Source organism: Schistocerca cancellata, chromosome 7, assembly GCF_023864275.1.
Source record: "Schistocerca cancellata isolate TAMUIC-IGC-003103 chromosome 7, iqSchCanc2.1, whole genome shotgun sequence".
NCBI classification, from domain to species: domain Eukaryota; kingdom Metazoa; phylum Arthropoda; class Insecta; order Orthoptera; family Acrididae; genus Schistocerca; species Schistocerca cancellata.
Window position 1 is genome coordinate 611,053,464 of NC_064632.1, and position 14,967 is coordinate 611,068,430.

Here is a 14,967-nt window from a genome sequence, read left to right on the forward strand (position 1 = left end):
CTACCTTCCAAACTTTACAGAAGCTCTCCTGCGAACCTTGCAGAACTAGCACTCCTGAAAGAAAGGATATTGCGGAGACATGGCTTAGCCACAGCCTGGGGGAGGTTTCCAGAATGAGATTTTCACTCTGCAGCGGAGTGTGCGCTGATATGAAACTTCCTGGCAGATTAAAACTGTGTGCCCGACCGAGACTCGAACTCGGGACCTTTGCCTTTCGCGGGCAAGTGCTCTACCAACTGAGCTACCGAAGCACGACTCACGGCCGGTACTCACAGCTTTACTTCTGCCAGTACCTCGTCTCCTACCTTCCAAACTTTACAGAAGCTCTCCTGCGAACCTTGCAGAACTAGCACTCCTGAAAGAAAGGATATTGCGGAGACATGGCTTAGCCACAGCCTGGGGGAGGTTTCCAGAATGAGATTTTCACTCTGCAGCGGAGTGTGCGCTGATATGAAACTTCCTGGCAGATTAAAACTGTGTGCCCGACCGAGACTCGAACTCGGGACCTTTGCCTTTCGCGGGCAAGTGCTCTACCAACTGAGCTACCGAAGCACGACTCACGGCCGGTACTCACAGCTTTACTTCTGCCAGTACCTCGTCTCCTACCTTCCAAACTTTACAGAAGCTTTCCTGCGAACCTTGCAGAACTAGCACTCCTGAAAGAAAGGATATTTAATCTGCCAGGAAGTTTCATATCAGCGCACACTCCGCTGCAGAGTGAAAATCTCATTCTGGAAACCTCCCCCAGGCTGTGGCTAAGCCATGTCTCCGCAATATCCTTTCTTTCAGGAGTGCTAGTCCTGCAAGGTTCGCAGGAGAGCTTCTGTAAAGTTTGGAAGGTAGGAGACGAGGTACTGGCAGAAGTAAAGCTGTGAGTACCGGCCGTGAGTCGTGCTTCGGTAGCTCAGTTGGTAGAGCACTTGCCCGCGAAAGGCAAAGGTCCCGAGTTCGAGTCTCGGTCGGGCACACAGTTTTAATCTGCCAGGAAGTTTCATATCAGCGCACACTCCGCTGCAGAGTGAAAATCTCATTCTGGAAACCTCCCCCAGGCTGTGGCTAAGCCATGTCTCCGCAATATCCTTTCTTTCAGGAGTGCTAGTTCTGCAAGGTTCGCAGGAGAGCTTCTGTAAAGTTTGGAAGGTAGGAGACGAGGTACTGGCAGAAGTAAAGCTGTGAGTACCGGCCGTGAGTCGTGCTTCGGTAGCTCAGTTGGTAGAGCACTTGCCCGCGAAAGGCAAAGGTCCCGAGTTCGAGTCTCGGTCGGGCACACAGTTTTAATCTGCCAGGAAGTTTCATATCAGCGCACACTCCGCTGCAGAGTGAAAATCTCATTCTGGAAACCTCCCCCAGGCTGTGGCTAAGCCATGTCTCCGCAATATCCTTTCTTTCAGGAGTGCTAGTTCTGCAAGGTTCGCAGGAGAGCTTCTGTAAAGTTTGGAAGGTAGGAGACGAGGTACTGGCAGAAGTAAAGCTGTGAGTACCGGCCGTGAGTCGTGCTTCGGTAGCTCAGTTGGTAGAGCACTTGCCCGCGAAAGGCAAAGGTCCCGAGTTCGAGTCTCGGTCGGGCACACAGTTTTAATCTGCCAGGAAGTTTCATATCAGCGCACACTCCGCTGCAGAGTGAAAATCTCATTCTGGAAACCTCCCCCAGGCTGTGGCTAAGCCATGTCTCCGCAATATCCTTTCTTTCAGGAGTGCTAGTTCTGCAAGGTTCGCAGGAGAGCTTCTGTAAAGTTTGGAAGGTAGGAGACGAGGTACTGGCAGAAGTAAAGCTGTGAGTACCGGCCGTGAGTCGTGCTTCGGTAGCTCAGTTGGTAGAGCACTTGCCCGCAAAAGGCAAAGGTCCCGAGTTCGAGTCTCGGTCGGGCACACAGTTTTAATCTGCCAGGAAGTTTCATATCAGCGCACACTCCGCTGCAGAGTGAAAATCTCATTCTGGAAACCTCCCCCAGGCTGTGGCTAAGCCATGTCTCCGCAATATCCTTTCTTTCAGGAGTGCTAGTTCTGCAAGGTTCGCAGGAGAGCTTCTGTAAAGTTTGGAAGGTAGGAGACGAGGTACTGGCAGAAGTAAAGCTGTGAGTACCGGCCGTGAGTCGTGCTTCGGTAGCTCAGTTGGTAGAGCACTTGCCCGCGAAAGGCAAAGGTCCCGAGTTCGAGTCTCGGTCGGGCACACAGTTTTAATCTGCCAGGAAGTTTCATATCAGCGCACACTCCGCTGCAGAGTGAAAATCTCATTCTGGAAACCTCCCCCAGGCTGTGGCTAAGCCATGTCTCCGCAATATCCTTTCTTTCAGGAGTGCTAGTTCTGCAAGGTTCGCAGGAGAGCTTCTGTAAAGTTTGGAAGGTAGGAGACGAGGTACTGGCAGAAGTAAAGCTGTGAGTACCGGCCGTGAGTCGTGCTTCGGTAGCTCAGTTGGTAGAGCACTTGCCCGCGAAAGGCAAAGGTCCCGAGTTCGAGTCTCGGTCGGGCACACAGTTTTAATCTGCCAGGAAGTTTCATATCAGCGCACACTCTGCTGCAGAGTGAAAATCTCATTCTGGAAACCTCCCCCAGGCTGTGGCTAAGCCATGTCTCCGCAATATCCTTTCTTTCAGGAGTGCTAGTTCTGCAAGGTCCGCAGGAGAGCTTCTGTAAAGTTTGGAAGGTAGGAGACGAGGTACTGGCAGAAGTAAAGCTGTGAGTACCGGCCGTGAGTCGTGCTTCGGTAGCTCAGTTGGTAGAGCACTTGCCCGCGAAAGGCAAAGGTCCCGAGTTCGAGTCTCGGTCGGGCACACAGTTTTAATCTGCCAGGAAGTTTCATATCAGCGCACACTCCGCTGCAGAGTGAAAATCTCATTCTGCAAGCAGTTGTTGGGCTTGAGATTTACAAGTACTCTCCAAAAGCAAAGTGCCATTGCATAAATGAGAGCAGATTTTACAGGGCTCTAAACAGCATCAACACCTTCCTGAATAATAAACAGATTAACCATAGCAAAAGACTGACCTTCAGTGTGTGAACCAAGGTGCAGGAGGGAGATTCTTTGAATCTTTAGTCCAATTCTGTTTATGTTTACTAGATGTAGACTGAGATGGTGATTGGCTCATACCCCACGTCTGTCAGCTTCTCTGATGGCGCACTCCTCCCTCAGAGGAGGGCTCACCTACCTTAGATGGTTGTTCACACCTCAGGTCATACACTCCTGGAAATGGAAAAAAGAACACATTGACACCGGTGTGTCAGACCCACCATACTTGCTCCGGACACTGCGAGAGGGCTGTACAAGCAATGATCACACGCACGGCACAGCGGACACACCAGGAACCGCGGTGTTGGCCGTCGAATGGCGCTAGCTGCGCAGCATTTGTGCACCGCCTCCGTCAGTGTCAGCCAGTTTGCCGTGGCATACAGAGCTCCATCGCAGTCTTTAACACTGGTAGCATGCCGCGACAGCGTGGACGTGAACCGTATGTGCAGTTGACGGACTTTGAGCGAGGGCGTATAGTGGGTATGCGGGAGGCCGGGTGGACGTACCGCCGAATTGCTCAACACGTGGGGTGTGAGGTCTGCACAGTACATCGATGTTGTCGCCAGTGGTCGGCGGAAGGTGCACGTGCCCGTCGACCTGGGACCGGACCGCAGCGACGCACAGATGCACGCCAAGACCGTAGGATCCTACGCAGTGCCGTAGGGGACCGCACCGCCACTTCCCAGCAAATTAGGGACACTGTTGCTCCTGGGGTATCGGCGAGGACCATTCGCAACCGTCTCCATGAAGCTGGGCTACGGTCCCGCACACCGTTAGGCCGTCTTCCGCTCACGCCCCAACATCGTGCAGCCCGCCTCCAGTGGTGTCGCGACAGGCGTGAATGGAGGGACGAATGGAGACGTGTCGTCTTCAGCGATGAGAGTCGCTTCTGCCTTGGTGCCAATGATGGTCGTATGCGTGTTTGGTGCCGTGCAGGTGAGCGCCACAATCAGGACTGCATATGACCGAGGCACACAGGGCCAACACCCGGCATCGTGGTGTGGGGAGCGATCTCCTACACTGGCTGTACACCACTGGTGATCGTCGAGGGGACACTGAATAGCGCACGGTACATCCAAACCGTCATCGAACCCATCGTTCTACCATTCCTAGACCGGCAAGGGAACTTGCTGTTCCAACAGGACAATGCACGTCCGCATGTATCCCGTGCCACCCAACGTGCTCTAGAAGGTGTAAGTCAACTACCCTGGCCAGCAAGATCTCCGGATCTGTCCCCCATTGAGCATGTTTGGGACTGGATGAAGCGTCGTCTCACGTGGTCTGCACGTCCAGCACGAACGCTGGTCCAACTGAGGCGCCAGGTGGAAATGGCATGGCAAGCCGTTCCACAGGACTACATCCAGCATCTCTACGATCGTCTCCATGGGAGAATAGCAGCCTGCATTGCTGCGAAAGGTGGATATACACTGTACTAGTGCCGACATTGTGCATGCTCTGTTGCCTGTGTCTATGTGCCTGTGGTTCTGTCAGTGTGATCATGTGATGTATCTGACCCCAGGAATGTGTCAATAAAGTTTCCCCTTTCCTGGAACAATGAATTCACGGTGTTCTTATTTCAATTTCCAGGAGTGTATCTCCCCAACTCCAGACAGACGGACCAACTGGCAGTTTGGGGACGTAACAGCTCAGGCAATCACCCCTCCCTGGGCCTGGCCCGTCCGAGGAGTAAGTGCGAACCTCGCGTGTTGACCCGGAACTGGGAAATGTGTCACCTGTTACGTGCCAACATTCGGACCGGCCTTCACGAGCTCACGAGGAGGAAGAAGAAGCAGAGAGGAACCTCAAATTCCAGAGCAAAGGAAGGGTAGGAGCTGGAGAAGAAAGGAAGGAAGAAAAAATAGATGAGGGGCTGCTCTGATGTCAGGCTATTAATACCCCAGAATACATTCCCAACAATATCTGAGACATGTTCCCCACGGGAAGGGGAAAAAGAACAGCAGAAGGATAGACGTGCACAGCATGGATAGGGAAGAGGTGCTGCAAAGGCTGTGGCCCCATAGTAGCCGAGCCTGAACTCACCAAAGAGTGGTGAGCCCCACAGCGTAGGAAGTGGAGGGGGAGGGGGGGGGTGTATGCACAGTCCAGTGACAAGCATTTCCCACCCAATGAAAGGAAGGGCCACGTATGAAAGCAGCCTTTTTTATGTATCTGCATTCTTTGTGGGCACTACAAGCAACAACTATCAATTCACATGAATGGCTACTGCTAAACTATAAACTTTACCATCCAGTTGCCGAACAAGCAGCATATCACGACACTAGTGAGTTCTACAGCTGCTTCACTACGTGGACCATTTGGATTCTCTCTTCGAGATGTTTCATTTCTCTGAACTACACACATGGGAAATGTGTCGCCAGCATATTCTGTGCCCTTGCAGCCCCCTGGCCTAAACCTCTGCTAACTTGTTTCTCACTGCCTCACCTAACATTTACCCTTCTCTCTTCTGTCCGCACCACTTCTTCCCCGTGCAGATTGTGTTTCACCTTCTCTCACCAGTCTTTCTCCTCTCATAGGGGCTCATTCTTTCTTTCTTTCTTTCTTTCTTTCTTTGGCCCCCCTCCCCCCATATGTCTTGCTCTTTGCCACCACCTTCCTCTCCTCCCCCAATCCGTAATGTGCCCTGCCCTCTGAAGTACGAGGGTATTTCGGAAAGTAAACATATGCCAGAGGAACAGAAGAGTTTTGGCGAGCAAGTTGGCAACACTGGTGTTAACCTTGAACCGTTAGCTTTCTACTCGTGATTGTTTGGCAGTTGAAGGTTGCTTCTGGTTGGAATAGGTCGTGTTTAAAATGGCTGCGCCGATTCAGAATCCTGCCAAATGCGAAGTGCGCTCCGTCATATATTTTCTTCACGCAAAAGGTTAGCGACCAGCGGATATTCACAAAGAAATTGTTTCTGTTTATGGGAACATTATGAATCAACAAAATGTAACGAAATAGTGTAGTCATTTCTTTGAAGGTAGGACCGATGTTCATGACGAATAAAGAACAGGTCGGCCATCCGTGATCTCTGATGCCCATCTTTGGAGAATGGAGGAAGCAATTCGTGTGAATAGACGTCTCACATTGAAAGAATTGCATCAGGTCATACCGGATGTGTCAATGACAACCCTTTATGACATCATGGCTGTCAAGTTAGGGTACAGGAAATTGTATGCACACTGGGTTCCAAAACTGTTAATGGAAGAACACAAAAAGAAAAGGATGGGCTTTGCACTTTACTTCCTCACACGCTATGCTGAAGCAGGTGATGAGTTCCTTGATCACATTGTGACAGGTGACGAGACGTGGGTTTATCACCATACGCCTGAATCCAAGCAACAATCAATGCAATGGCGCCATTCACTTTCACCAAAAGCCAAGAAATGCAAAATGTCGATTTCAGTGAAGAAAATCATGGCTTCTGTTTTTTGGGACAGACAAGGCATTCTTCTGTTGGAATTTATGCGTCCTGGAACGGCAATTAATGCTGCTGCATATTGCCAGACTTTGAAACGTCTTCGAAGGGCAATTCAAAACAAACGCAGGGGAATGCTGACAAGTGGAGTCCGCTTGCTTCATGACAACGCTCGGCCTCACACAGCACTTGTAACCAAAGCACTACTCAAACAATTCAAATGGGACGTACTGGACCATCCGCCATACAGCCCTGACCTCGTGCCCACCGACTTCAATGTCTTCCGTTATCTGAAGTCATATCTTGGTGGAAAATAATTCCACGACAATGAAGAGATCGAAGATGAAGTTGAAATGTGGTTCCGACAACAGGCGGCAACCTTCTGTGACTGTGGGTTACAAAAGCTTGTGCGCCAACTTAACAAATGTTTGGATAACGGATGTGATTATGTCGAAAAATAACAAATAATCCAGTTAATAAGATGTAACTGACGTTTTCTAAATAAATGTCCTATTTAAGGACTGCGAGCCATTGTATCTTTACTTTTCGAAATGCACTCATAATTTTGCCTTGTGCAGCCACACAGCAATCTGGTGAAAGACCTTTCTCACACTAACTGTTACCCCAGCTCACCTCCAGCTGTTCAGATACCTGCTTTCGGTAATCAATAATCAGTCTTACTGCTACTGCAAGCAGGTACGTTTGGATGTGTGTGAGAATGTGTGTACTCTTAGTAGAAAAAAGAACAAGAGCTTGAAAACTAGTGTTAACTGAAACTCCATGGCAGATTAAAACTGTGTGCTGTATCGAGACTCGAACTCGGAACCTTTGCCTTTCGCAGGCGAGTGCTCTCCTGTGTTTGAGTCTCTGTCTGGCACACAGTTTCAATCTGCCAGGAAGTTTCATATCAGTGCACACTCCGCTGCGGAGTGAAAATCTCATTCTAGTGTTAACTGCTTTTTCACGTTTCTGTGTGGCCCACACTAATCCTCTATGGGTAAGTAGTTGCCTTTACACATTTTTCCATCCAGGAATTTCCATTATTGTTATTAGCAAAACTACTATACTTCATTTTACAATATGAAATAGTTACTTAAAGTTACAAGTTATCAGTGGACAGATCAATCAAAGCATTCCCTTCTGTTCTCTAGATGTGTGTTCTTTCATGCAAATTTTTTCTTTTTTATTATTTGTGTTTTCATACCAGTTTAATATAACTTTCATTAACAACTGTTCATTTAAAGTATATCAAATTGTTAGCTATAGGTAGTCATTACCTGTCATGATTAAGCGAGGAAATATGTAACTCATGCTGCCTTCATATCATGTGTAGTTTGTGGAGGATTTATGGCTGTGGCACATTTGCTTATCTCTCTTTCACAAAATAGCCTAGTTTTCCATTCAGGATTTGGAATTTAGCATATTGTGGTGTTTACTGATGTCAATTGTAATTTTATACTTTGATGTGATAACTCCAGCGTTTCAATTGTTATCCTTATCATAGAAGTATGCGTAAAAATGCAATGAGCTCATTTCACCACCATGATGGTGTATTTGGTTTTATTGTATCATGTTTGTAAGGTTTGTAACTGGTTTCTCAGGAAATCTAAGATATTTCGTTCACTGCTGTTGCCATTCTGTATCAATCACCTTGCATGGCCTCACAGGGGAAAAGCCTGTGCCCACCGGTCACTGCTTGCCTAGGGCCACACTTACCACTAACAGTTAACGTCCCCTCCGGGTCCACAAACTGACCACTCACAATGATGTAACATTTGATACTTTAAAAGAAGGCATTTCAATTTAATTACCAGTTGACTCTCTCTTTTGACCCGAAATATTCTTTAAATATCTCACTCAGCTCTGTCATACAAGAAGCTGGCAGTCTATGTTACATAAACTATACACGGTATTTGCAGTGTACTACTTACATCAGAATTATTTATTTGGTTAACTCAGCTGTCATTTTATCTGGATCACATGATCCTTTAAACTTTACTTAAAACTTGACAGCCAAACACTGACAACTGCTCTTGGGCATCTGCAGAAATGAAACCACAGACCAACTATGAGCATTCCTGGAGTCCTGGTAAGTTGCATTTTTATCATACCAACAGAGCTTTAATATCTGGAAACCAATATGTGGTGGTTACAATCTGCTACACTGGACGCACACACATTCCTGGCTGAAACTGGAAGACTAGTATAGAACTATATAATTCTTAACACTGCCAATATCCTAACTTTTGGAATTATTAGTTCCTTTCTTGGTGAGGAAAGAGGGATAGGTCAAGAAAGCTTATAGAAGGAGAGGTTACTCTGCTCAGATCCTTAGACCCACCTATAGTTAGGATAATGAGGAACAAAGATTATCACGTCTCTGCAAGTATTAGCATGAGAGTACATTCTTTGGTAACCATCTTGTGCACTTAAATCAAAATGGTAGAATAGTGATTGGTCATTATGTGGACTTATTTCCAAAGCTACTGCAGCATGCACCCTCCGTAACACACATGGAGGCCACAAAAAAATGCTAAAGATTTGAAATGGCTTACTAAATAATTTTTAAGGAAAGAATACTGACAATGTTAGAATATTGTCTATTTTTTATTTTATTTTTTTACTTTTTTCACTTTCATACATACACATCACTGTTCTTTTACAACCTTTATTTTTACTACTGAATAGTACTTGCACTTTCAGTAAGTTGCTCTGGAAGTGTAAAACAAATAATCCTCCCTTTTCTGCATTTAGTATTACTTATGCCTTTAAGTGATTAAGTAACTGTACAGAAATAATACCTAAGATGACAAACATTATCTCTCACTCTCATGAAAGATAATAAACTGCACACTGAACAATCATCAATAAAACAAGATTTATGCCAGCACATGTTATTGATCTTGAAACCTTCATTCACCTAACAAGTTATTAAAATATTATACACTTTAAGCAAAACAAACATCTTTTAGGAAAATAAGATTTCAATAAATTTGCTTTATGATAGCTCCACGCAGCTCGCTCATTCCTCGCCGAGAACATATCCACGGCCCCAGTTGTGGCGCCCCCCTGGAGGGTCGGCCGCTGGCCGCCGGCTCTGTGGTGGGACACCAAAACCGTGCACTGATCCTTGTCTGTTTGGGAACCACCTGTACCTGAAACGGAGAAAAAAAAAAAAAAAGCCTCACATCTAATAATAACAGAATGTAAGACTGATGTATCATTACTGCTTTCATCTGCAGTGTGTCAAATGTGACTGAAGACACTCGAATAAACTGGTTACAAATATTAAATAATTATAATTTGCAGTATTTCATGTAAATATTTGTACAACAAACAATTTACATAGTTTCAAAAGACATTATGGTTCAAACTGTACAATACCACGGACTATCTGTGTGGTAGGTCCTTACAAATACGTTTTAAATAAGATTATGAAATGTATGTACTACTCACACTTAACACTTTGCTGCAAATGCAACACTCAATCCACTGTCAGTTGCCCTACCTTCTCCCTACCTCATCCTTGTATGCTCCCACAAGCAGCACATTACTGCCCCCCCCACCCCTATCCTGCTATCCTTCCCCCAATCTACCCCAGCCTCCTCCTTACCCACACTACTGGGGTGTTTCTCCCATCATGCAGTGCTGCTCACAGTCTGGCCTCAACAGCCACAGACTATGGCCGTGTGTGTGTGTGTGTGTGTGTGTGTGTGTGTGTGTGTGTGTGTGTGTACTTCTAATGTAGGCCTCTTTGGCTATTTGGCCGAAAGCTTAGTTGCTGTCAGTCTTTTTGTTGTGCCTATCTGCAGCTCATCACCATTCAATAAATGTTACATATCTGTAGCAGAACTACAGCAAACTCCAAAATGTAACAAATATCAAACTGACCTTATCGGCTCATCGATCACAACAGCAGCTGTTACGTCCACTAATGTTTCTTTTGAAATAAATACAGAAACAGACAATAAAAGATAGCACCAGTTGAAGAACAGCTATCGAGACATCCATACATTTTTCTTGTATGAAACGAGTCCAGTTTTTGAGTGATATGTGGCTCGTTCATCAAGAAAACCAATGCTTGACCTGTATTCGGCCATGCTCTTTTTGACATAATGTTGTGACCTGAGCTGTGCTCGGTCTTCGTCTTCAAAATGTTGATACCAACTTGGTAAAAAATGGAAAGTCACCAAATCACATGATGAAAGAGTTTCAGTAAGGCGAGTAACATACACTCATGTTCAGGAAAGACAGAACACCCTGAACACAAGATACAGGATGTTCATTTTACAGGACATGTACATTAGTACATTCTGTAGAAATGATTAACACTAGAACCACATCGGCCCACGGGTTCAAGGTGAACATCAATAGTGTGGCACACCACCACTTAGCGTTAAATGTGCCAGCAGCTCTTGTTGTTCCTATAAACTGAACGTAATGGATCAGTGTGACTTGAGCAGACATGCAGGAAGCCTCGTAGACATATGCTCGAACTGTACCATCAAATAAATGAGTTTGAAAGAGGGCGCATTATTGGCATGAGGGAATGTGATGCATCTATCTGGGAAATTGCACATCTCATTCCATACGAGCGGCAATGGTTGCACGCAGAATGGTTTATGGAAGGCCGTACAACACGACGAGATGGGTCAGGTCGCACCACCCACACCACACCCCGACAAGATAAACACTTCAACTGAATTGAATTTCAGGACAGATCTGTGTCCTCCTCGGGTCTGTTGCAACAGTGGAACAGTTTAACACATTGTACACTATCAGGGGTGACAGTCCGTCGCCGTTTATTGCAGCAAGGGTTCTGTGTGCATCGTCCACTTCTTGCCTATCTTTGACGAGTGGGCAGAAACATACAAGACGGCAATGGTGTATAGAACGAACTGGAGAAGGGAATGGCATCAGATAGTGTTCTCAGACAAATCCAGGTTCTGTTTATTTCCTATACCACAGGATGCTATCTAGCTTGGAACATGTTATTAGGTCCCATGGTGGATGCTGTGCCTACTAGGCAACAGCACACATACTGAAATGAGGTGACAAATGCTAATAATTTCTGCAGAACTTACTATTGTACGTGTCCTGTGAATATGAATGTCCTATCTCTAATTATTCAAGTTTTTCTGAACATGAGTGTACTATGAGCAGCCTAGATAAAGTTTGTGGCTTACATATAATATAAATGATTGAAAATACTTTTTTTTTAAACTTGCTGACCACCATACTCCACTATTATTATTATTGTCTTCAGCCTGAAGACTGGTCTGATACAGGTCTCCATGCTACTCTATTCTGTATGAGCCTCTTCACCTCTGAATAACTACTGCAACCTACATCCTTCTCTGTCTATTTACTGTACTCATCTTTTGGTCTCCCTCCACGATTTCTACCCCCCCCCCCCCCCCTTCGCCGACACTTATCTCCATTACCAAATTGGTGATGCCTTGGTGTCTCGGAATGTGTCCTATCAACTGATCCCTACTTTTGGTGAATCTGTGCCACAAATTTCTTGTCTGCCCAATTCTATTCAATACCTCCTCAGTGGTTATGTGATCAACACATATAATTTTCAACATTCTTCCATAGCACAAAATTTTGAGAGCTTCTGTTTTCTTTTTGTCTAAACTGTTTATTGTCCATGTTTCACTTCCACATGTGGCTGGCTACACTCCAAACAAATATCTACAGAAAAGACTTCCTAACACTTAAATCTACACTGAAGTGCCAAAGAAACTGGTATAGGCATGCATATTCAAATACAGAGATATGTAAACAGGCAGAATATGGCACTGCAGTCAACAATGCCTATAAAAGAAAACAAGCGTCTGGTGCAGTTGTTAGGTTGGTTACTGCTGCTACAATCGTACATTATGAAGATTTAATTGAGTCTGACCACATCATCTTCAAGGTAGCGAGGAAGTGGGGATGTGTGGATTTTCCCATACAACCATTTCAGACGAGTACTGTGAATAACAGGACTCCAGTAAAACATTAAATCTCCGACATCACCGCAGCCAGAAAAAGATCCTGTAAGAATGGGACCAACTATGACTGAAGAGAATCTTTCAATGTGACAGAAGTGCAATCCTTCTGCAAATTGCGGTAGATTTCAATACTAGGCCATCAACAAGTGCCATCAGCGTGCAAATCATTCAACGAAACATCACAGATATGGGCTTTCAGAGCTGAAGGCCCACTCACGTACCCTTTATGACTGCACGACACAAAGCTTTGTGCCTTGCCTGAGCCTGTCAACACCGACATTGGACTGTTAACGATTGGAAAATTGTATCAAGTGGATTGACATGTACGAGTATGGAGTAAACCTCATGAATACATGGACCCTGCATGTCAACAGGGGACTGTTCAAGCTGGTGGAGGCTCTGTAATGGTGCTGCGTGTGTGCAGTTGGAGTGATACGGGACCCCCGATACATCTAGACGTGGCTGACAGGTGACACATACGTAAGCATCCTCTCTGATCATCTGCATCCATTCACGTTTATTGTGCATTCCAGCAGGACAATGCGACACCTCAACCATCCAGAATTGCTACAGAGTGGCTCCAGGAACACTCTTTTGAGTTTAAACATTTCCAATGGCCACCGAACTCCCCAGACAAACCTTATTGAGAATATCTGGGGTGCCCTGCAACGTCCTGTTCAGAAGAGATGTCCACCCCCTCGTACTCTTACGGATTTATAGACAGCCCTGCAGGATTCATGGTGACAACTCCCTCTAGCACTAAGTCGGACATTAGTCGAGTCCATGCCAAGTCGTGTTCCAGTACTTCTGCATGCTCGCGGGGGCACTATACAATATTAGGCTGGTGTACCATTTTTTTTTTGGCTCTTCAGCCTATATCCGATGTTACCAAATGTCTCTTCTTCACAATTTCTTTTCTTGCCATTGCCAATGTCCATTTTTATCCTCCCCACTTCAGCCAATATCAGTTTTTTGAAAGATTTCATGATGGCTTCAGCTGACATTCTCTTTATTTAATGTATAATTGTACAATTTTGGCCTTGTACCATTTTCAAGTATCTAAAACTGACGCATTATACGTTGTATACATTAGTGAAACTTGTGATTTTTTTTATGTAGAAATAAGTCATATCTGTAGATATATTGGCTCATTATAACTTACTTTATGGATGACTTTTAGTAGTAAACTATGCTATTATGTCTTTGCTCCTATGACTACATATTATACTCATACACTACTGGCCATTAAAATTGCTACACCAACAAGAAATACAGATGATAAACGGGCATTTATTGGACAAATATACAAGAACTGACCTGGGATTACATTTTCATGCAATTTGGGTGCGTAGATCCTGAGAAATCAGTAACCAGAACAACCACCTCTGGCCATAATAACGGCCTTGATACGCCTGGGCATTAAGTCAAACAAAGCTTGGATGGCGTGTACAGGTACAGCTGCCCATGCAGCTTCAACACGATACCACAGTTCATCAAGAGTAGTGACTGGCGTATTGTGACGAGCCAGTTGCTCGGCCACCATTGACCAGATGTTTTGAATTGGTGAGAGATCTGAAGAATGTGCTGGCCAGGGCAGCAGTCGAACATTTTCTGTATTCACAAAGGCCCGTACAGGACCTGCAACATGCGGTCGTGCATTATCTTGCTGTAATGTTGGGTTTTGCAGGGATCGAATGAAGGGTAGAGCCACGGGTCGTAACACATCTGAAATGTAACGTCCACTGTTCAAAGTGCCGTCAATGCGAAAGAGAGATGACCGAGACGTGTAACCAATGGCACCCCATACCATCAAGCCAGGTGATACGCCAGTATGGCGATGACAAATACATGCTTCCAATGTGCGTTCACCGCAATGTCGCCAAACATGGATACGACCTTCATGATGCCGTAAACAGAACCAAGATTCATCCAAAAAATGACGTTTTGCCATTCGCGCACCCAGGTTCATCATCGAGTACACCATCGCAGGCGCTCCTGTCTGTGATGCAGCGTCAAGGGTAACTGCAGCCCTGGTCTCTGAGCTGACAGTCCATGCTGCTGCAAACTTCGTCGAACTGTTCGTGCAGATGGTTGCTGTCTTGCGAACGTCCCCATCTGTTGACTCAGGGATCGAGACGTGGCTGCACGATCCATTACATCCATGCTGATAAGATGCCTGTCATCTCGACTGCTAGTGATACAAGGCCATTGGCATCCAGCACGGTGATCCGTATTACCCTCCTGAACCCACCGATTCCATAATCTGCTAACAGTCATTGGATCTCAACCAACGCAAGCAACAATGTCGCGATACGATGAACCGCAATCGCGATAGGCTGCAATCCGACCTTTATCAAAGTCGGAAACATGATGGTACGCATTTATCCTCCTTGCATGAGGCGTCACAACAACGTTTCACCAGGCAACGCCAGTCAACTGCTGTTTGTGTATGAGAAATCGGTTGGAAACTATCCTCATGTCAGCACGTTGTAGATGTCGCCACCGGCGCCAACCTTGTGTGAATGCTCTGAAAAGCTAATCATT

The 14,967-nt window shown here is 45.8% G+C and overlaps 1 protein-coding gene and 1 non-coding gene across 2 annotated transcripts in view; one reads left to right on the forward strand and one right to left on the reverse strand.

Annotated features, from left to right (window-relative positions):
• The first annotated feature begins 1,795 nt into the window (after positions 1 to 1,795).
• Trnal-caa (transfer RNA leucine (anticodon CAA)) lies at positions 1,796 to 1,870 on the forward strand. Its single transcript has one exon. It is a non-coding gene; the product is annotated as a tRNA-Leu (tRNA).
• A 7,294-nt stretch (positions 1,871 to 9,164) lies between these two features.
• LOC126092066 (derlin-1) overlaps positions 9,165 to 14,967 on the reverse strand; it is a 156,744-nt gene continuing 150,941 nt past the window's right edge. Inside the window, exon 7 of the mRNA XM_049907480.1 lies at positions 9,165 to 9,579. Coding sequence (XP_049763437.1) covers positions 9,447 to 9,579 — 133 coding nt within the window. The 3' untranslated portion in view covers positions 9,165 to 9,446. The remainder of the gene's footprint in view (positions 9,580 to 14,967) is intronic.